Source organism: Aotus nancymaae, unplaced genomic scaffold, assembly GCF_030222135.1.
Source record: "Aotus nancymaae isolate 86718 unplaced genomic scaffold, 86718_ANA_hifiasm-v0.15.2.pri h1tg000004l, whole genome shotgun sequence".
NCBI classification, from domain to species: Eukaryota; Metazoa; Chordata; class Mammalia; order Primates; family Aotidae; genus Aotus; species Aotus nancymaae.
The window spans coordinates 38355325-38377698 of NW_026988415.1; the positions used below are offsets into that span (position 1 = coordinate 38355325).

The 22374-nt window shown below is 38.7% G+C and overlaps 1 protein-coding gene across 4 annotated transcripts in view; it reads left to right on the forward strand.

Moving 5' to 3' along the window:
• Window positions 1-22374, forward strand: part of GUCY2F (guanylate cyclase 2F, retinal) — a 115540-nt gene that overhangs the window by 21392 nt on the left and 71774 nt on the right. For all 4 annotated transcript variants that reach the window (XM_012451709.2, XM_012451710.2, XM_012451711.2 and 1 more), the window contains exons 4-7: window positions 7284-7638; window positions 9032-9116; window positions 13667-13763; window positions 18386-18517. In XM_012451709.2, coding sequence (XP_012307132.1) covers window positions 7284-7638; window positions 9032-9116; window positions 13667-13763; window positions 18386-18517 — 669 coding nt within the window. The remainder of the gene's footprint in view (window positions 1-7283; window positions 7639-9031; window positions 9117-13666; window positions 13764-18385; window positions 18518-22374) is intronic.

Genomic DNA, 22374 nt, shown 5'->3' on the forward strand with positions numbered 1-22374 from the left:
ATTTGTTTTTTCCTGGGGCTCTCTGTCTTCTCACTCCCATCTAAACATGTTGCTCCCTAAGGCTGCTGCACAAATATAAATATTATGCTAGTTCTCTATTTTCATCATTCTGAAAAGTCTCTTTCTCTTCTGTGCAGGGTCTACTGTTTTATGAATCTTATGACCTATTTTCTTGGTTTAATTTGTCATTTTTGTGGAGCACATCTTGTAGTAGCTTTTTACAGGAGGTAAATTTTTGAGATTTGGCATGTCCAAAAAGTCATTATTTCATCTTCACTATTGATTGATGTTATGAATGAGTATATAAATCTAGGGTAGAAATCATTTTCCCTCAGTACTTTGAAGACATGACACATTGTCTTCCAATTTCCACTGTTGGTGTTGAGAACACCAATGTTATTCTTATTTCTAATCTTTTGATACAACCTATTTTCATTCCTCTTTATGCCCTCAGAAACTTTTAAGATGTTCTCTTTATTTCTGATGCTATGAAATTTCATGATGATACATGAATCTTTGACACATAATATGCTGTATCGGTGGAGTCTTTCAATCTAGAAGCTGATTCCTTTGAGAAATTTTCTTCTATTGTTTATCTGATAATTTCTTCAACAACATTGTCCTTCTTCTCTCTGGAAATACTATACAATATATAAGATATAAGATTTCCTGGGTTGATCTTTTAATTGCCTTATTATTTATCTTACATGGTCCATATTTTTGTTTGTAGTTTTCCTTCCTGGGAGAGTTTCTCATCTTTGTGTTCTAACACTTTGACTAATTCTTTTTTTTTTTCCTATTGAGAGGAAGTTTCGCTCTTGTTTCCCAGGCTAGAGTGCAATGGCGCAATCTCGGCTCACCGCAACCTCTGCCTCTTGGGTTCAAGCAAGTCTCCTACCTCAGCCTCCCAAGTAGCTGGGATTACAGGCATGCGTCACCAGGCCTGGCTAATTTTCTATTTTTTAGTAGAGATGGGGTTTCTCCGTGTTGGTCAGGCTGGTCTCGAATTCTTGACCTCAGGTGATCCTCCTGCCTTGGCCTCCCCAAGTGCTGGGATTATAGGCATGAGCCACCATGTCCGGCCCACTTTTACTAATTCTTAAGAATGATTTGGTTATGTTTTTAATTTCCAATAGTTCATTCTTGTTTGATTATTTTAATAGCATTCTGCTTCTGTTTTATCAATATAGTATTTTTCCTGTTACCCTGAGGTATTCATTATAGTTTTTTTGAAGTTTTCTTCTGTTCTCCATTTCATCTCTGTTTTTTCTACAGTTACTAATTTTTCATGTTTCACTTGTTCCATAGATGTCTGCAGATTTGAAGGTTTATGTTCATGATGGATATGTTGACAAGTGGGCTTCAGTATAGGGCTATTAGCTAACCAGTTATTTTTGTTTGTTTCTTTTGGTTAATATCTGTAGGCCTTGGCTCTTGAGCTAGTCTTTTTCTTCAGAGAATAGTCTTTTAATCTTCTTGGGAGTCATAGTCATAGCTGTCAGTATTCCAGAAGCAATGTTGGGAGAAGGAGACTGGGATTCTCACCATTAAGCATGAAGACTTTAACTTCATCACTGCTTTTTGTGCTCCACTTCATTTTCATCTTCCCTTTTGTCTAGTGTCCCAGCTCTGGAGCTGCTCTGAATCAATGTAATCTGTTTCCTATAGATGTCTCTTATTCCCAGGGAGAGGTGGCTTTGGAGCATGTCTACCTGTTCCTTAACATTCAAAGAGCTCTCTCTCTTTTAGTGTTTGGCCTCACCCTCACTTCTACAGGACATGGTTGTTGTAATTACTAAGTTTTTCCAGGATTCTTACGGGGCAGATTGACTTGTTGCTTATCAGTAATTCCCTCTGCAGGCACTTAGTTTTGACTGTTCTCCATTTTGCTAATTTAGTTGCCATGTTTGTAGCAACTTTTCATTTTCAGATTCCATGGTACAGGGTTACAGATGTTTCCTAATACCATTACCTATGGAGATTTAGTGTTTCTGTTCCTTGTTCTCTTCGAGAGTGATGTTTGAGAGGAGAAAGAGAGTGAGGTAAAAAAAAATCTTGATAGCATTATCTTTAATCAGGAAGTCTATGAAAAGTCATGAAGAAAAACTAAGTCACAAAAGGGTGCATGTGATATTATTTTACTGGTGAGTTTACCAAAGCCTATTAATTAAGTTAGTAAGTGTTTATAAAGCTCAGATGTAATATGAAGGTTAAGAATGTGGGCTTTCAAGGCAGATTGCCATAAGTTTACTTAAGCTCTCCATGTCTTCTTTTCCTCATTTTAAAAATTGAAAATAACAATAGTACGTACCTAACAGGGTTCTTGTAAGGATTACATAAATTAACACACTAAATCATTTGCCTGGCACCTGATAACCCCTTAACAAATGTTAGCCGTTATTATTATTATTAAACTTGTTATTGTTATTATTATTGTGGGTCAGGCACTCTGCAGGGGATATAATAGAGATATAAATAGAAAAGAGATATTTCCCCAAATGAAGGAGAACAGTTTTTCCATTTTAGGTGCTAAGGAAATTGGGTCTAAAATTGGGACTCTTGTACTTCTTGGTCAGCAGTTCAAGACTAGGACGAGGGACTTGAACACTGTACTTCCAACATGGTGTTACCAGAGCCCTGTGCTCCTCTTCTGAAATGCAAACAATAGCAGCTATTGTATATTCAGTGTTTACTCTGTACCAGGTAGTTTACATAAATGATCCAATGGAATCCTCAGATGAAGCCTACAAATTAGATATTGATATCTGCATTTTGTGGTTGAGAAAACTAAGGCTCAAGGTAACTTGCTCAAGGTCATACAGCCGGCAGGTAGCAAAGCTGGGATTTCAATCCAAGTCTGCCACAAGAACCTGACCATTTAACCACACATTAGGCTTGTTGTGTTTTATTCCACTGTGCTAATAATATCTAATGCCAATGTTTACTCAAGCAAAGTAAAATTGCTAAGTGACTAATACTTTGATTCAAATCGATTTATTGTTTTCCTGTAATGTAGGAGGTACTAGGCCCTTATGAGGACCTGTGAAAAGAGAATAATAAATCAGAATAGAGAGACTTGAGGGGTGGGGATACCAGTGATGAACATCCTAATATGGTCTCAGGATTATTGGGCAAGGATTATAACTTTGTACCTTTATACTTTGGCACAAATTAGACTTCTGAATTAGGGTTTGATGCCTGGAGTCTTCCTTTTCATTGTATTCCCAATGCTTGTTTTCAGTTAAATTCCACTGGCCACAAATGTATATGGCTGGAACATACATTTTGTATATTTTTCCAAATGTACCCTTATTTGATTAAGCAAAGGAAATCCGTTGGATTTCTTAGCAAGCTTGGGGACCTTATGTTCCTTTTAGCTATTGTTTTACATTGCCCTAAATATGGGTACCTGGCAGGGGGATGCTAGGCTGCAGCAGATGTGGTTAGGACGGAAACATTCTAGAATGGGGCCCACCAAACAAGGCTGTTAGAAAAGGTGGTCTGCAGCTCACAGTGGCGAAGATTGTTCTTCTACCCCATTCTGCGCAAAATAAGGGTATTGTGTTTGTGTGCCTCAAATCAAATACAATGGTCTGTTATCCATCTCTTGACTAAGCCCAAGGGCTGAGATCACGCATTATTGGAGGTACTACCTTTAATAACAATAATTCAATTACCCTTTGGTTTCTTGATCTGTGCAGGTGCCTGACTTTTTGTTCAAAATTGATGTTGCCATTTTGTCTTCAAGTGATGGCTTTTCAAGCTAGGCACGTTTTAATGTACATTTATGAGCACAAAATTATTTGGGAGCCAGTTTTGTGTCTTCTCAGACACAGTAAATCTGAACTGATGGTAGTCAACTTAACAACAGCATGAACCATTTTACTGAACAAATTCAGATATTACTGCTCCTGATCCAGACCTTATTCTCTTGGATAAAACTTTGAAAGCCTAGGGTAGAGCTATCTAAAGTCACAGAATACAAATCAATGATATGTTTTAAATATCATTCACAATTCATTCTTTCAGGTTCAGGTCTATACGGTAGGCAAAAACAATAGGCTTAGTCATCAGTGGTCTCACCATTTTGGACTGTGATGTCAACAAGGTCACCTGTCTGACAGAAGTTCCTGCCAATTCTGTCTTACCTTTTTGGAGCAGTAGTGAGAAGCTGGGATAGAGGCCTGTAGAGAATGCCTCTTCTTCCTGTGTTCCAACCTTTACCTTTTCTCTTTCTCATTATTTGTGGCAAGTGCAACTAGAGACTTTTTGTGAGTGATGCTAACAGAGTGTGCCCTTCACATATGGGAAGAGGCAATTCCCTTTACTGAGGGCACAATGGGTGAAACAGGAACTCAAACCAATTACAGCACACTCCAAGGCCTGGAAGTGACAGTGGGCTATTGTGACAGCCCCTCTTTTGCAAGTGAATGCTGTTGCTATAGCTATGCTCTGTTCCTCTCTACCATACTTTTGTGGCTGTGAGTACATGTGTTGTCTAGGCTAGGTAATCCTGAAGAACAGGCTTCAGGTTTCTGTCATCTTGGGGAATTTCTTTCAGTCAGCTCCAATGGGTCAATCTGAGAGCACAAAGGCCAGGACAGCCTGGCCAGCTGAAAACCCAGTGTGTTGGATCAACTCAGAGGTGGGAGTGTTGTTTTCGAGTTTTAATCTTCCCTTTTGGCTGCAGGTAGATGCAGTTTCTTTCCCAGAAGGTTCTGTACCTTTCAAAATAGAACACTAGCATTCTGTCTGCTTTTAGGAGCTTGCTGCCCTGTTTTTTTTTTTTTTTTTCACTTATTTGTTTTACTAGTAGTGATTTTATACTCCACTTTCCATCCTTCACTTACTGTCATAACCTACCAAAGCCCCCAGAAAACACTCAGGGTCCTGCAGAAATTCCAAAGACAATCAAATGGAACATCTGAGAATGTCAGGAGGGGGAAATAGTGAAAACCTTTTAAGGGAGCTCAGCGTGTGCTAGGAAACTAAGTGTGGATACCTTGGTGGCAGCACATGTCATCCACTCATGATCTACTTCTACAGAGTACATCTTGAGACAGGGTGATGAAGAAAGATCATTGAAATAAAACTCTCTGGAGACTGAGGTATTGATTTCTGCTCTGCTAGTAGTTAGCTCTGTTATGGAGGGCAAGGTTTTTGGCCTGAACAACTAGAAGAATGGAGTAGTTATTAACATAGACTGAGACATTGTAGATGGTTCAGAAGGATTTGGGGTGAAGATCATGAGTTCAACATTGGGTATGTTAATTTTTAACATCCAAGTAGAGATATAAGAGTAGGCCATTGACTATACGAATCTGGAATTTAGGATAGAGGGCTGAATTGGAAGTATAAATCTGAGAGGTATGGCATAGATCTATCTAGTACTTAAAGCCATGTGAACAAAAGAGATCACCAAGGAACTTAGTGTGGACAGAGAAGAGGACCAAGGATTGAGCTGTGGGGCACTTCAACATGAAGATAGAGGTCAGCGAGATGAAGAAGAACCCTTATACAGGCTATAAAAGTGTCTACAAGCTACATTTGGCCCCTGGAATAGACCAAGTGTTAGGAATTTCCACAGGAGTTCAGATCCAGAAGGGACCACAGGGGACATATATTTCAATCAAGAATGCTAAACTAAGAAACAGGAGATTTGAATTTTACTCCTTATTTTATGCTCAGGTCGGTGAACTCGACAGGTCATGTAACTTCTCTGCGTCTCCCTTTCTTACCTATAAAGTTAGATAGACAAGATGACTTCTAAGGTTTAGACATTATGATTCTGTATTCTCATTTCACAGAGGAAGAAACTGAAGCACAGAGAAAGGCGGTAAGTGACTTTCTCAAACATTCTGGCATTGGGCACTAATCACTGGACAGGATACCTTCTTCTCTACTGATGTCTTAAAACCATGCACGAGTATTAGAATCTTTGGGGAGCTTTTAATAATGGTGATTGCTGGGATCTCAAACGAAATGCACCTCTTTTTGTTGGTCTTAGTTGGGTTTGGCACTGCTATTTTTGACACTCTTCAGGTAATTCTAACGTGCAGCTGGAGTTGAAAACCCCCACTCTACATTAACAAGACATGGCAGTGTCCAGCTAGCTGCTACACCTCTCTGCATCTTGACTTCTATTTCCAACAAAAAGTGATTCACTCAATTTTAAGCCTTTTTTTTTCACATGAAGGTTGTTACAGGAGCTTAGCTTTCTAGACCTTGTGAAACCAAAGTAACAAGTATCAGCTTTCCCTGATGCTCAGTAAAATGGCATGACCATAGCTTTATTGAACTCCATCCTAGAAGTGAAATGACATGGAAAACCATGAAGCCATGGCTGCGTGTGTGAGGGGCCAGGTGGGGGGAGGTACAGAGAAGGGAGGAATTGTTTGCTCATCCTCTCTACCTTTTTGGAAAAAAGATACAAGATTTGTTCCAAAAATGAACCTACAAGGTTAATGAGTAAGTACATCCGGTGTAGTATACAAGAACACTGTTGCTTTTACCATATTTATTTAGCAGGCATAGTTATGCTATCCACCCTAGCAGTCTTACTGTTTTACAGTGGCTTCTTGTTGGAGCTTTGGCACTTTGTACACCAATAGGTTTTCTGATTAAAACTCACATTCTCTATACTCTAGAAACTTTTGGCTCTAGATAGTTGGGTGTGTATGTGTCAGGGTGGATGTCTGCATGTGCATACATGTGAGTGTGTATGTTCAAGTATGTGTTTAAAAGTGAATTCTAATGTTTGCTTTCTCTGGGGAGCACGTGTCTAGAAAAATAGCCATTTTGAGCTAAGACAGGATACAGACATGGACTGTGGAGACACATTATTTACAGTCTCTCCACACATACCTACCACTCTAGTAGTGCCAGCAAAATGATTTTACCATGCACAGTGCACCAGTAATTAACCTGGTATATTTCCTTTGAACTCCCTTTGTCTATTCTATACTTATTTTCTTAAATGCCCTTTATAATTCTAAATCATTTTCTTAGTTTAGGAGCATAAAAATATATTGTGTATGACTTGGTTTGCTCATAAACTTGTCATATTTGATGTATTTAAAGATGTGACAGCCTGGGGGGAGAAAAACAGAAAAATTCAGGGGAGAAACCGAGCAAGTCCTTAGAAACAATTTTTTTCCTCTGGGTCTTCATAGCTCTACTCCATTCAAACGTGCAGCCCATAGTAATGAACACAGGCTTGGAATATACTCTGAGATTGCTCTAGGGCGACCAGGACTCAAGATAATTGTAATTTTTAAAAATAGGTTTCACCGTTGTTTGGAACCATCTACAATTCAATTTACTTTATCGCAAAAGCCATGAATAATGCTATGAAAGAAAATGGACAGGCTGGTGCTGCCAGCCTGGTTCAGCATTCCAGAAACATGCAGTTCTATGGATTCAACCAGTTGATAAGGACAGATTCAAATGGAAATGGAATTTCAGAATATGTAATCCTGGACACCAACTGGAAAGAATGGGAACTCCATAGCACCTACACAGTGGACATGGAAACGGAGCTGCTACGTTTCGGAGGGACCCCTATTCACTTCCCTGGTGGCAGGCCCCCTAGAGCAGATGCAAAATGCTGGTTTGCAGAAGGGAAGATCTGCCATGGAGGTAAGGAATGGAAAATCACTAGTAGTCAATATGGCTCAGCTTGGGTTACAAGGGAACCTCTTTAGGAGAAGGCATATTTTAATATTGAAACACTCATAAAATCAGTCATTTGCATTAGGGTGACATACACATTTCCGGCACTCTATATAGTTAATTAAAAATAAGAACAATGAAAATGACTTTTCAGCCTTGAATTATCATCCACAATTTAAAAGCCTCCCCACTACTCTTTTTAAAATGAATCTCACTCTTTCCCAAAGAGGTTACTCTAAAAAGAGGAAGACATTTGCCTTCTTCTTGCTCTTTTGTAGGCTATGACCTATGATTGTTTCTCCTGCTTTCAAGGTCACCTATCTATCCCTTCATGTTTCCTAATCCTGCCAATCAAGTCCCACCACAGAAGTACCATACCTATACTGTCTCCTCTCTAAACTCCCATTGAAATAAAAGTCTGTACCTCACAGCTTAGCGCAAAATTGCTTTTCAATTGTTTCTTGTGTACTGATTGTGTCTCCACCCCCACTCCCAAATATATTGCTCCTTAAGCGTAGGGACCATAGCTAATAATTCTTATGCTGCCCAACACAGTAAGCATCCAGTAAATACTTACTGTTTGATTGACTGATGGAACTCCTCTAGCTTGTGGAAGAGGGGAAACTTTGTCAAACGTCTGAGAGCCAGAGGGGAACTTTGGAAGGACCCATATTATTATTATGCAATTGTATGCCAAACTCTTTTAAAACCAAATGAATCTATTTGAAAGGGGCTTTGATTTCTATTTTGCTTTAGCGTGATATGCCCAACTACCTCTTCACTCACATAATATTTCCCTTAAAAATCTTATTAATCTATCCAAATATTTAGATTTTATCAAAACTAATTTACATTCTGATGAAAACACTAATTATCAAAGCCAGATTTACCCCCACCTTGAAGGAGAAGTACTATGTTTTTCATCTACAACTTACAAGGTCTGTGGACTCAGGTGAATTAAAAAGGCCTTTTATTTTATGAAGGCAACATAGTACTTACCCTTCACAGGTGAGATAACATATTTATTCTTAAGAACTCTATTGCTGTCCAACTTAAATTAAGGTACTCAAAATTTTCCATTCGTGGACGTTTTCCTCCAAAGAAACACTCTGGTCAGCCTTAATTCATGTGATTTGTTATTGTCACAGTGGTGAGCAGTTTTGTTTTAGAACAGTGAAATTGCTTTCTGTGTCCATAAAGTCAACAAGACAGACTGTGCTGAGAAAAAATGGAATTAGGTTAGGTAGATGTGGCTTGATTTTAGAGTCACCAGAAAGCATGAGGAGTCACTCTGCGGTGCCCTTTATTTATTGCCTCTCTCTGATAATGCCATTCTTCCTCTTCCTCTCGCTCTCTGCAGGCATCGACCCTGCCTTTGCCATGATGGTCTGCCTTACTTTGCTTATAGCCCTGCTGTCTATTAATGGATTTGCTTACTTTATAAGGTACATTTTTTGTTCTTTTTGTATATAAAAAATACAAGCCCATAATAGCCTTGTTAATATTGATTTCCAGGAAGTCGTTTCAGTATAATTGCCTCATTACATGACCCACTGATTTTCTTTTTTCCATAGTAGTTTACCATTCCTACAGGCCCCATTTAAAGTGAAGTGTTTTCGTGATGCCAAGAATAACTTCCTCAGCTGTGCTGTTAATGTTGTTGCCGGTGAATAAATCTGGCCCTGAACACAATGGTGAAATAAGAGAACTAGTACTTCAGGGCCAGTCTACTCCCTATCTTTGTTTTCTTTCCTGCTAGCAGAGTCTCCTATAACCATCCCCTTGCCCAAATGATGTGTGAGGATAGGGAATGGAGTTGAGATATTTTAATGAATTCCAAGAATCAATCAGGCAGACCTTGCTAGAATCCAAGCTCTAGGAATAATGGTATGAATTTATAGGATTAAAATGGGGATTAAGTAAACTAAAGTAAGTAATGCACCTAGAACAGTATGTGGCTCGTAGGAGGCACTCAATAAATGGCAAAATCTGCACCCCTTTCCAGGCACAAGGAACTCTCCTGCTGATTGTTGGAAGCCCAGGATGTTCACTTTGATACTCAAGCCTTTTGTCTAGGGTATCACATTCCAGATTTCTACCATCTTGCTAGCTTGGACAAAAGTTTTCCTGTCTAATCATCAACATGTTTATTATTATCAAGTTTTGTCTTCCTCCCTCAGATCCCTTAGTACATGACTAAATAATCTAATGAGCTATTTCACAATCAGGGATAAGTGGCTGAAGATGGCTTGACATGATACCTCTTTCTTATAAACCTTGCATTTTAACACTTGGACCCTTTCCACACTAGAACAATTGGAGGAAAGTGAAAAATGAAATACATTATAATTATCCCACTTTCCCATTGCCACCCTGCGAACCACACCTTTGTCACCTCTTAGTAAGTGTGGTCCTGACAACAATATGGCATGGATTGGTAGGGAATGGACTGAGGCTATTTTGGTGAGTTCTAGGAAAGAAATTCTATAGTGTATTAAATTGCTGTGTGATCGTGGGCAAACCACCTAACCTTTCTTGGCCAGAATTTTCTCATTTGCACAATGAAGAAATTGGATTAGATGATGTTTAAGAGTTCTTCCAGCTCTAATATTTTAATAAGTCTGTGAAATACTGGATTGAAACCATAACAGGTGTTAGTGTTTAAAATGTTGGCATAGCTGTGAAAAACTTCTATTATCCAATTTCCCCAGTATTAGAAATTTGATAAAGCCACACAGAATAGTAGATAGCTTATGAATTGTTAAAACACACTTGATAAAGACACTAGTTGAAAGGAAGTTTTTCTTTTAATTTCTGTAACCGTGACATATTCCTGATAAGAACAGAAATTTAATACCTGTAACTTAGCTGCTGCCAAACAGTAAAGTATTTCATTAACATCATTAGATTCTTAGCAAAAATAAACTCTATCCAATCAAAAAGCTTTCCTCTGTAGAGAGATGTGAGGAGTAACAGACTACCTAATGCCAAAACATCCCGTGGCAATGTGGAAAATGGAGTCATTCAGTTGTTTATGTTACTTGTCAACCCCCCAAATGACAGTTCTCATTGGTCTTTCCCACTATATGGACTGATTCTTTGGGCTTCAAGTGAGCCTAGTCTGCAATTCTTGGAAAAGGAAGGAAAAAAGAAAAAAAATACAGTGGGGAGGGGTTTGTTTGAAGCTTATGGGCTGAAGGGCAAAGATTGGAGAGGAAAACGATTGGAGAGGGACATGATTAGAGAGGAAAATAATTGGAGAGGAAAATGAATTTGAGACAATTCATGCTTCAAGTGGTCACAGAAAACTGAGAGATGGGAAAGAGGTACATCATTTCCCAGACTCACTTGGTCCTTGGTTCTTCAGCTAACAAAGCACAAAAGATGCCCCCTCTTTGCTGCCTTTCTCCCTCTCTTTGCCCACCACGGCTGCAATCAGAAGAGCTGAGCAGCTGATGAGATTCTGTAATAGATGGTGATTACTTGCGGGAGAGTAACTCTCTGTTCCTTTCTTTTTTTTTATGTTTTGATTGTTTAAGTTTTTTTTTTTCAGAAAGAAAGATGCAAAGAACGCAACCACCCCAAAACAAAGGATTCTTTGAACTCCTCCATTCTTCCTACTCCTCCAGAACCAGATTGCATCGCCTTTCTATGAAGCTCTCCCATGCTTTGTTATACTAATGATGATAATGATAATAATGAGCCCTCATACTTTCATAGTGCTTCATGCTTTTCAGAGCACTTTCACATACATTATCAGATTTGATTTTCAAAACAACTCCTTAAAGTGTGTAATGCAAGGGCTATTATTCTGCTAGATAGATGAGGACACTGAGTCATGAAGAGGCTAAATTATTTATCCAAGGTCACTTGGACCTGGCTACTCGATGACAGAATCTGCACTGCACCCCAGGTCTCTGGATTTGGAGTCCAGTTTCCTTTCTACTAGAGTGTACTCTGTAGCATGATTATTTTTACAGGTGTGCCTGTTTTAAGACAACTCACCACACATATGAAACTGGTAAGTTAGGGAGTGATGCTTTACTTTGCCAAAAGATTCATGTGCTCTACCCAAGAATCCACTACAGGGCTCTTTTAATTTTCACTGCAGGGCAGCAGCTCCCACAGTGATAAGGGACATTGTTTATTTACAAACCAGTGGAATCACTGAGAAAAACTGAGTTGCTGATACTTAAAGTTACAGTGACATCGTAAACTTCTCCTTAGAGCAACTTGACAAAGAATTTTGATTCAGTGGTTGTTTCCTCCACCATGGCTCTTGGCTTTAATACATTCCACATAGTAACCATTATGGGGTTACGGAAAAAGCGAAGCCAAACTGTAGCTGTCAGAGCCCCCAAGACAAAACAACATAACAAGCGTACTGACTAATCAAGGTTCCCTCCAGGTCTTCAAGTTGCCCAGTCAGACCTACCTGACTGTGTGAGTAGACATCATAAACTCTTATGTGTCTAGTAATTGATTTGCAGAAAATAATTACATTCACTGCAAATTAATGGGCATGTTTAGAGAGAATCAGTTTTAAACTGTGTCTGTAATACTCAGACAAGTGAGCAATTCAGTAAAAGAAGAAAACTCAGTCAGCCTACTTGTTTGGAATCATGTAGACAAAGCAACCAACTGATTGAATTTTTCCACTTTTCAAACTGTTGCTTTGGCAACACATAGATGCAACTTTACAAGACAAGTGGTCTTATGGGCAGAAATCTGGGCCCACAGCCAAGGAGCAAGGATTCAAGTCCCAGCTCCGCCTCAGGCTACGGGATCTCATGCCAATTTGGTCAATTTTGTTTTGTTTCTCTAATGTGTTTTTGTCTATAAAATGGATATTAATAATTCTTGGCCCTGATATTATTAGGATAAATACTATGGCATATAAGAAAGGGTGTTGAGCTCCTTAAATATATTCAGAGATGTTGTTTTGAATGTGCCCTTGATGTGGGATCACCATTTTATTAGTGTGAGATACCTACCATTCGATGCAGTGCCTTCACACCTGTCTTTTTTTTTTTTTTTTTTTTTATTGCATTTTAGGTTTTGGGGTACATGTGAATAACATGCAAGGTTGTTGCACAGGTGCACACGTGGCAGTATGATTTGCTGCCTCCCTCCCCTTCACCTATATCTGGCATTTCTCCCCATGCTATCCCTCCCCAACTCCCCAACCCCCCACTATCCCCCCTCCCCCCCAACAGACCCCCGTGTATAGTGCTCCCCTCCCTGTGTCCATGTGTTCTCCTTGTTCAACACCCGCCTATGAGTGAGAACATGTGGTGTTTGATTTTGTGTTCTTGTGTCAGTTTGCTGAGAATGATGTTTTCCAGGTTCATCCATGTCCCTACGAAGGATGTGAACTCCTCGTTTTTAATGGCTGCATAATATTCCATGGTGTATATGTGCCACATTTTTCCTGTCCAGTCTATCATCGATGGGCATTTGGGCTGGTTCCAGGTCTTTGCTATTGTAAACTGTGCTGCAATGAACATTCGTGTGCATGTGTCCTTATAGTAGAACGATTTATAATCCTTTGGATATATGCCCAGTAATGGGATTGCTGGGTCAAATGGAATTTCTATTTCTAGGTCCTTGAGGAATCGCCACACTGTTTTCCACAGTGGTTGAACTAATTTACACTCCCACCAACAGTGTAAAAGTGTTCCTATTTCTCCACATCCTCTCCAGCATCTGTTTTCTCCAGATTTTTTAATGATCGCCATTCTAACTGGCGTGACACACCTCTCTTTTGATGCCTCTTAAGAGCATTTTAATTTTTTTCTTTTGGTCTTTGCAATCGCAAGTTGTGAGGGCCAGGGTTGCTTCCTTCGTTTCCTGTGGGTACTATGGTAAAGATCCATGTGTGATTATACTCCCAATTACCTTATATATTCTTTAAGTACTATCTTAGGGCAAATTAACCCTGGCTTTGCCAAAACATTCAGTCCCTTGTGACCCTCTGATTTCATGTTTGTTTTAGGCGTCGTATAAATAAAATCCAGTTAATCAAAGGACCCAACAGAATTCTACTGACTTTGGAGGATGTAACATTTATCAATCCCCACTTTGGCAGTAAGGTAAGGAGTATCACCTTCTTTTGCTGCCCTGTCCAACATGGTAGCCACAAGCCACAGGTAACTATTGAACACTTGACATGTGGCTAGTCTGAATTACGATGTGCTGTGAGAGTAAAATACTTGGTGGGTTTAGAAGACAGTATAAAAACATGTAAAATACCTTATTAATTAAAAAAAATTTGAAAAATTAAAAATATTAATTAAATGTCAAAATTAAATATTTTAGATCTATTGGGTTAAAGTGTATTATTAAAGTTAATTTTACCTGTTTCTTTTTGTTTATTAATTGTGACTACTAGAAAACTTAAAATTACATATATGGCTCATGTTACATTTTTATTAAATAGTACAGCCTTAGAACAGTGTTGTGGAAGTAAATGCAGTGCACTTTGAGCTATAGTTTAGCTTTTGCTTTTTGTAGTTCTTTGTATATTTGGAGTCAACATTTGATGGTTAGTTCTTCAAGGGAAGCAATATATTTTCTTAAATGTTAGCCTGACATAATGCTTATAATATAGTAGGTGCTTGTAAAAGTTTGGTGAATTAATCAATGAGTGAAAGAGAGTTGGATTTCACCAAAAGATCTTCTCTGGTTGTGATTATAATAGAATTGGTGATCTTCATTGAAGGCCTGCCACTATGTCCTACCCCTGGGGCCAGGCTTTGTGAAAGATGACATGTAGTCCCAGACTTCAAGAGGATTACAGTTAAGTTAGAGAGACAAATCATACCACATAAGAGGGACAATCAATACCATGATGTACAAAGAAACTAGAAATGTGGTAGGACTTCAGAGGAGGCAGATAAGTGGAGGGAGGTTTTTCAGAAACTCAGCACAAAAGCTGAATCTTAATGAAGGAAGGATAGGGTTTAAGTCACAGGTCACAAACTGGTAACCGCTTTTGTTTCACCCTCACAGTTATTAAAAAAATTAGCCGGAAGTTTGAAATTATAAAATTACATACAAAAATTTGGATTTCTGAGTTTTCTTTAAAAGTTGGAATATCTGTCAACCTTAGATCTTATCATGACTATTGGCTATAACTCAGTAGTAGTTACATTTTGTGGAAAAGGCATACTCTTTGCAGTTTGATACAATTCCAACCACTCTATAATGTCTTATACTCAACATATTTCACCTCTTTATGTGACCTGTCTGACCCCATAGGTGTCCTAGGCAGAGGAAACAGCATAAACAGAAGCTTGAAGAAGAGAATATGTGGGGAAGAGTTCTGTCAAAGCTAGCTAGTGTGTTTCCTTGTGCCAGTATATGTCGCCACAGTAAAGACACTAGTCTGTAATTTATATTATGGTAGTGGATGTAGGAAGAGTATACAAACATGTTATATTGTTTTCATGTGGCATTTACTCTTGCTGTGCAAGATTTTAAAACCCTAGATACTTTGTTAACCTGATGGTAGCACTACTCAGCTATTTATGGTAATTTTGTGAGGGCTGGTATGCTTTAGTCATCCAAATATGGTTTATGTCTTAGTACAAATGAGAGGAGGCATAGGTGGAAATCTTATAGACTACACTGGATCATTGCAAAACCTATACAAATAAAAGGCTCAGTCAGTCTAAAATTGATCTATGTATATTATTTTAATATGTTAGAGCTAAAACGTCTAGGCAACTGATATGAACAAGGTTTGAGAATCGTTTATGTTGCAGTAAAAATGAGAGGAGGCATACAAAACTGTACCAGGTTGGAGAATTAATCGTTATCTCAGTGACTAAAATGGTTATTTGCCTAAATGTGAAATTGAAAGGTATATTTAATTAGTTAGTTGGGTGAGAATGGATTTACATAGTACTACCCTGAGCAGTTGTAATCAAATTAATTGTTCAGCTGTTTGCTTTAATTCTCAATTATAACCCGAATTCTTGTTTATTTAAATCATCAGATCTTTTTGTAAGGTTGATATTGTCTTCCTGGAAATGTATTACTGAAAGCCAAAACTGTCACTGTGGTTGAAGGCTACACTCCACCCTTGTGGCATAAAAACTTACTGATATTTGTCTCCATTTTTGGAGCCACCAAAGGACCCTAGGACTCACGGTAGTGGAATTTGTCTGGATTTGTCATACTCAATATGTCTTGTATAAAATTTCCTGCCTGAAGTAGAAATCATAGATGTTGAAGTACAAGCTCTGAAGTAATCCTAATACATAACCCAATACTAATAAAAAAAGTATTCACTTTTGTGACAAGATGTTTTATCCAAAAATGGATGTTCAGTAGTAAAAGTAGATAACTAGAAGTTATTGGCTAAATGTAGCAAAATATACTAAAGTTTCAGTCAAAAGCAATTAATCTATTTGTAAAATCCCTACTTCTTTGGTGGTATCCATGTCAGAATGACAGTTCATATCAGTTTCCTAGATGTTTTACCTCTAACATATCAAAATAATATACATAGATCAATTTTAGATTGACTGAGCCTTTTATTTGTATAGGTTTTGCAATAGTTCAGTGTAGTCTATAAGATCTCCACCTATGCCTCCTCTCATTTGCACTGAGACATAAACCATATTTAGGTGACTAAAGCATACCAGCCCTCACAAAATTACCATAAATAGCTGAGTAGTGCTACCTTCAGGTAAACAAAGTACCTAGGGTTTTAAAATCTTGCTCATCATGATAGATTTTTTTCACTTGTGCATAAATTTTGACACAAGAATAAAAAAATCACTTTTTACCATATGAGTGAGAAAAATGAATAGTAACAGGGCTATTACTGTTACTAAGGAATTGGTATACTGTTATAAGGGAATGGTAGCCTTATAGTAGGGAATGTTCTTTTGCAAATGAAAAAAAAAATAAATTAATTAATTATTTTGTTTTATTTTATTTTTACCATTTTGTTCGAGTTGGACAAGGATGGCAGTACCCCTAGAAGAACATAGCTCTTGGCCTCCAGATCCCTTTTGGCATTTGGCTTGTATCAGAGATTCTGATGGGAAAAGACGGGGGAAGCATACATTTTCCTTAATTGCTGTGTAGTCACAAACTTGCAGCTGGCTGTGCCTAATCAGTCAAGAAGCCAAGCCAAGAATTCCATCCAAATGGAATGTCTGAAAGTGTAAACTCTTAGTGAATATAAAATTAATTCAGTCTAGAAAAAATGGCAGGTCAGGAGAAGTCAGGTTAGGAAAGGAAGTTTTTGGAAGAAAATGAAGCTTAAGTCTAAATGTATGTAGATTTTGGCAATTCTCTTGTTTCTCCTTTGCCCTTCATGGAGAGGTCTATATCTCAATATACAAATCTAGGTGCTCCTGCTGAGATATGAAAATAAAGAATGAAAGGGAAGTAGATTCCTCCCTGACCTTGCTCTGTTGGGGAGAGTTCAGGTTGATGCAAGGGTTATGTGAAGAGTCAAGTTTTACGTCTTGTCTGAATTTTGAGCTGTTGAGATTTCAGCACATTGGGGACTGGGTAGAGTTTACCACTGTGTTGGAACTTTGATTGTGATAATCTTCATAGAAGGAGCTTAACTCTGGGCTAACTCAACTGTAATCTTTAGTCGATCAAAGACTTTTAAGGGGTAGAGTGTTGGGAAGTACTTAAGATTAATTTTTATTGGCAAGCAAAGTAAAATAAAGCATAATGTAGTTGTAGAAAGACAACAGGACCAGAAAATATAATACCAAGATTCTTGTTCCAGTCCTTGTGTACCTCTGTAGGTTTTTGTTTCGTAATTATAAAATAAGGATGTTGGAGTTGAGGATGGGGCAGTCCTAGAAAATACCAAAATGTAACTACTAGCTCTGGACTGCTATAATTCTAAGAAAGGCACATTTGCGGGTATGGATAACATGAGGAACCTGTTGATTTATATGTCTTCATATGAAATAAGTCTACTGGTTGAACTGAAGATACAGAAGTTCAATTTTAAAGGTTAACACAGATTGCAGATAACTCTTCCTCTTGTCATTCAACTGTGCAGTTCCCAGCCCTTTCCTACCAGACTTATGTGTGCAAGTGAAAAATCAAGGAAGAGAGATTTGACCTATTTAAGTATCAAACTCATAAATTATATATAGGCATGTGATCTGCTCACTCTCTACCATTATTGCTTTCTGGGATACCCTCTGCCATTAATCTTAGCTGCACACAGAAGGATGCCATTCTGGATAGTATCACAAAAAGAGACACTCCTGAGAGTCAGCAAGGTGGGATGCTGTCCTAGGTCTGCTATTGATTTTTTAAAAAAGGTTAAATTTGTATAAACAACAATTCCTGTAACTAAATAATTGACTATCTGTATGGTATTAGGAAACTTATTTCATCTTTTTTTTGGTCTTACTTTTTTGTTTATAAAGTGAGGGTTCCAGATTAAATTATGACTGGCTTTCTTTCTTGCCCCCCATCTATAATTCTAATCCTTTCTTGGAGATGGAAGCGCCTTTATATTTTTTGGTGGTACATGGTGGTTAAACAAGGCACCAATCCTCAACTAAAAAAAAAGTTAAGAAGGATAGGGAAAGTTAATCAATCTCATGTTTACAGGGATAACTCATAAGTTACCTTCTTAGGAATAAAAAAGAAAATTCACATAACCTCTGTGCCAAATCATGAGTATTTTGTTCATAACTTTTCTTTCCTAATCCTTTCACAGAGAGGAAGTCGTGCCAGTGTAAGCTTCCAGATTACCTCAGAGGTCCAAAGTGGGAGGTCCCCAAGACTCTCCTTTTCTTCAGGGAGTCTAACTCCAGCTACCTATGAAAACTCCAACATAGCGATTTATGAGGTAAGACATTTAATGGCTGTCTAATCTACTGCTTTCTTGGATTTTAAAATGAGGCAATGATTTAGTAATTAGTCTTTGGGTAAAAGTACTGGGGCTTTTGGCAAGACTTTTCAGTTTGGTGTCTGTGTCCGCTTATGGACTTGTTTGGTTGATATTCTCGGCGATTATTTTCGTCAGCAACAAATCTACTTATTTATAACTTCACTGATCTTTCAACTCCATGTATTTCCTATGGATGTAGAAAAAAGTTCTTGAGACCCAAACACTTAAATATGTCATTCATTCCAGAAGATATATAGATAATAATAGAAGAAATGATTCCCTGAGTCTATTGTTTGTAATGAGATGTCTAGAGACATGCTTGTGCAGGGCAGGGTTTGGGGTACCCTTCTCTTCAAATTCTAGCTGTTCTTCCTATAGTTGTTATCCTCTGATGTTGAAAGTTTAAAAATTATTCAGTTATTTATTTTTCTCCATCCGTTCTGTCTCTTGGAGTAACAGGTTACTTTCTGCTGCTGAAAATAGACATTCTTTTTTATTGCACTGAGGTTTCTGTCTTTCAAACTTTAAGAGGCCACTCTGTACCACTTGATCTAAGATACTGGGATTTGGCAACCAGAACAAATCTTGCATCAGAGAGATGAACTGTTTCTTCTCAGCAGGAAAGAGTTAACAAGGGGGTGAAAGGGAAACTAGACTGCCTTTCGGTTCCTTCTAAGTGAGGCCTTTTCAGTGTGGTTTCCTTGTTTTGTTTGAAGATACTCCCAAGAGCAGCAAACACTCTCAACTTCAAGAGTAACTACAAAGAAAGTCCGAAACAGGACAGAATGAGTTTTCAGATTGTCAACCACATTGGATTTTTTAAGTGAATACTCTCCTCCATTAGATAAATAATTAACAAGGAACCTTGCTATGGTTTGAATGTGTCCCTCTCAAAATTCAGGTGTTGAAACTTAATGGCCAATGTGATGGTTTAAAGAGATGGGACCTTTAGAGGGTGATTAGGCTATGAAGGCTCCTCTTTCATCAATGGAATTAAGGCCCTTATAAAAGAGGTTTCATGCAGTGTTTGGCTAATTTGTCCTTCCACTTTCTGCCCTGGGAGGATGCAGCCTTCCTCCCTTCTGGAGGGTGCAGCAGCAAGGCAACATTCTTGGTAGCAGAGAGCAGCCCTCACTAGACAACCAAACCTGTTGGTGCCTTGATCTTGGACATCCTGTCCTTCAGAACTGTAAGAAATTATTTTCTGTTCTTTATAAATTACCCAATACTAACAGACTAAGACAGAAATTGGTACCAGAGCAGTGGGTTGTTACAAAAAATACCTAAAACTGTGGAATTGGCTTTGGAACTGGGTAATGGGTAGAGGCTGGAACACTTTTGAAGGGAATGCTGAAAAAAGTCTTGATTTCTGTGAATGAAGTGTTAAGGGAAATTCTGGTGAGGATTTGGAGGAAGAGATAAACTGTATGGAAAGCTTGATTCTTCTTAGAAATTACTTAAGTGGTTGTGAACAGAATGACCACACTGATAAAAATATGTACATTTTGAGGAAGTCTTAGATGGAAATGAGGAACAAAGTTGGAAAAGAAGCCATTCTTGTTATAAATTGGCAAAGAACTTGGCTGAATTATGTCCATGTTCTAGGACTCTATGGAAGGTAGAATTTGTGAGCAATGAATGAGGATTTTTGGTGGAAGAAATCTCTGAGCAGCAAAGCATTCAGGGTGCTGCATGGCTTTTCTTAACTGCTTATGGTAAGATGAAAAATGTGAGAAATGGCTTAAAGACAGAATTTATTTTAAAAAACGAGGGAAACAGAACACATAGATTTGTAAAAATCTCAGCCTGGCCATGTGAAGAATGAAAAAGCATGTTTAGGAGAGAAAACCAAGAGTGTGACAAAAAAACTCGTTTGACAAGCAGGTTTGTATGGATAGAAGGAAGCCAGATGCTATTCATCAAGATGATGGGAGAATGGGAGAATGACCCCAAAGACATTTTGGAGATCTTCAAGGCTGTCATGCCCATTACAGGCCCAGAGTGCCAGGGCCTTGAGGGTTGAACTGGTTTCAAAGGAGAGGCCCAGGACACTGATGCAGTCCAGGTCACCTGTGAGATCCCAGGGCTTGCCTTCTGGGGCTGACTAAATCTCTGCTTCCCATATTTCAGTTCAGGGCTCTTTGGTCTTTGCAGTTGTGGCTCAGGTTGGCCAAGGTGCGGCTTCGCCTACTGCTCTGGAAGATGCAAGCCATAAATCTTGGTAGTAAACATGTGGTGCCAACTTTGCAGGCTCTCAGAGTGCAAGAGGTATGGAGGCATGGCTATGTCCATTTAGATTTCAAAGGATGTCTTGGATAGCCTCAGGACCCAGGCAGAGACTTGCCACAGGGGCAGGGCTACTGTAGAGAGTCCACACTAGAACAATACCCAGTGAAACTGTGGGGTCTGGGCCACCACAAAGAGTCCTTACTAGGGCAACACTCAGGAAAACTGTGGAGTCAGGGCCACCACAAAAATCCCCCACTAGCATAATGCTTAGTGGGGCTTTGGGCCATGGCCACCCTTGACACCCCAGACCTGTAAAGCCACCAGAATGCAATGCCAATCTGGGAGAGCTGCAGTCATACTGACTCCAACCTGTGAAAGCTGTGGCATGGGTTGCACCTAGTTAAGCCATGAAGGTGGAATCCACTAGGGCCATAGGGGCCCAACCCCACCCCCATGTGTGTGGGAGTTGGAACATGGAGTCAAAGATTATTCTCAAGACTTACTTAATGTTGTTTGTTTTGTTGGACTTTGGACTTACTTTGGACCTGTTACCTCTTTCTTCTTGCCTATTTCTCACTTTTGGAATAGAAATGTGTATCTTGTGCATATTTCACCATTGTATTTAACACATGATTTGTTTGATTTCACAGATTGATGTGATGATATTAAGATGTGAGGACCTTAAGAGGTAATTAGGCCACAAGGGCTTCTCCTGTGTGAACGATATTAAGGCTCTTATAAAACAGGCTTCATACAGTCTTCAGCTAGCTTGCTATTCTGTATTCTGTCATGTGAAGACATAGTGTTCCTCCTCTTGGGAGGATGCAGCAACAAGGCATCATCCTGAAAGCAGAGAGCAGACCTCTCCAGACAACTATACCTGCTGGTACCTTGATCTTGGACATCCCAGCCTCCAGAACTGTGGGAAATATATTCCTCTCTTTATAAATTACCCAGTCATAGGTATTCTGTTATAGCAGCACAAATGAACTATAGGCCTTCAACACGAACATTGGCATGGCATATGTTTGTTCAGTCTACATGAGGGCTTTGACTTAAATTAGTGGCAGGAAATCTCTATATCTTGCCTTGGACTTAATTCAATCAAAGAGGAGATCTGCTTCAAATGTAAACTTGAGGTATTGGGTAATTGTCAGCTCTACTCTCTCAAAGACCTAAGACAGGGTAGTCAGATGGCTTTTGAATGTCAAATGGAATGAGGTGATGGCTTTAGAAATGTATTGATATCTCTGGGATTCTGAAGTAAATCTCAGTAATCTTGGTTTTCATCTGTAAAATGAAGGGTTGAACTAAGTTCTCAATCTTGCTTGCTTATTGGAATCTCCTTGGGAAATTTAAGAAATCACTGCTCCCAGGCCCTACTCACAGCAATTCTGATTCAGTTGGCATGAGGTAGGGCCAGATATTGGTATTTTTAAAAATGTTTTCTGATATGTGCAGCCTGGGTTGAGAATTGCTGGTCTAACAGATCTCTAAGGCCTTTTCTGGCTGAATATGCTATCATTCTCTGATTCTATGGAATAATATATGTGTTAAATTGCAGTATGTTTTATTTGGTGAGGCTG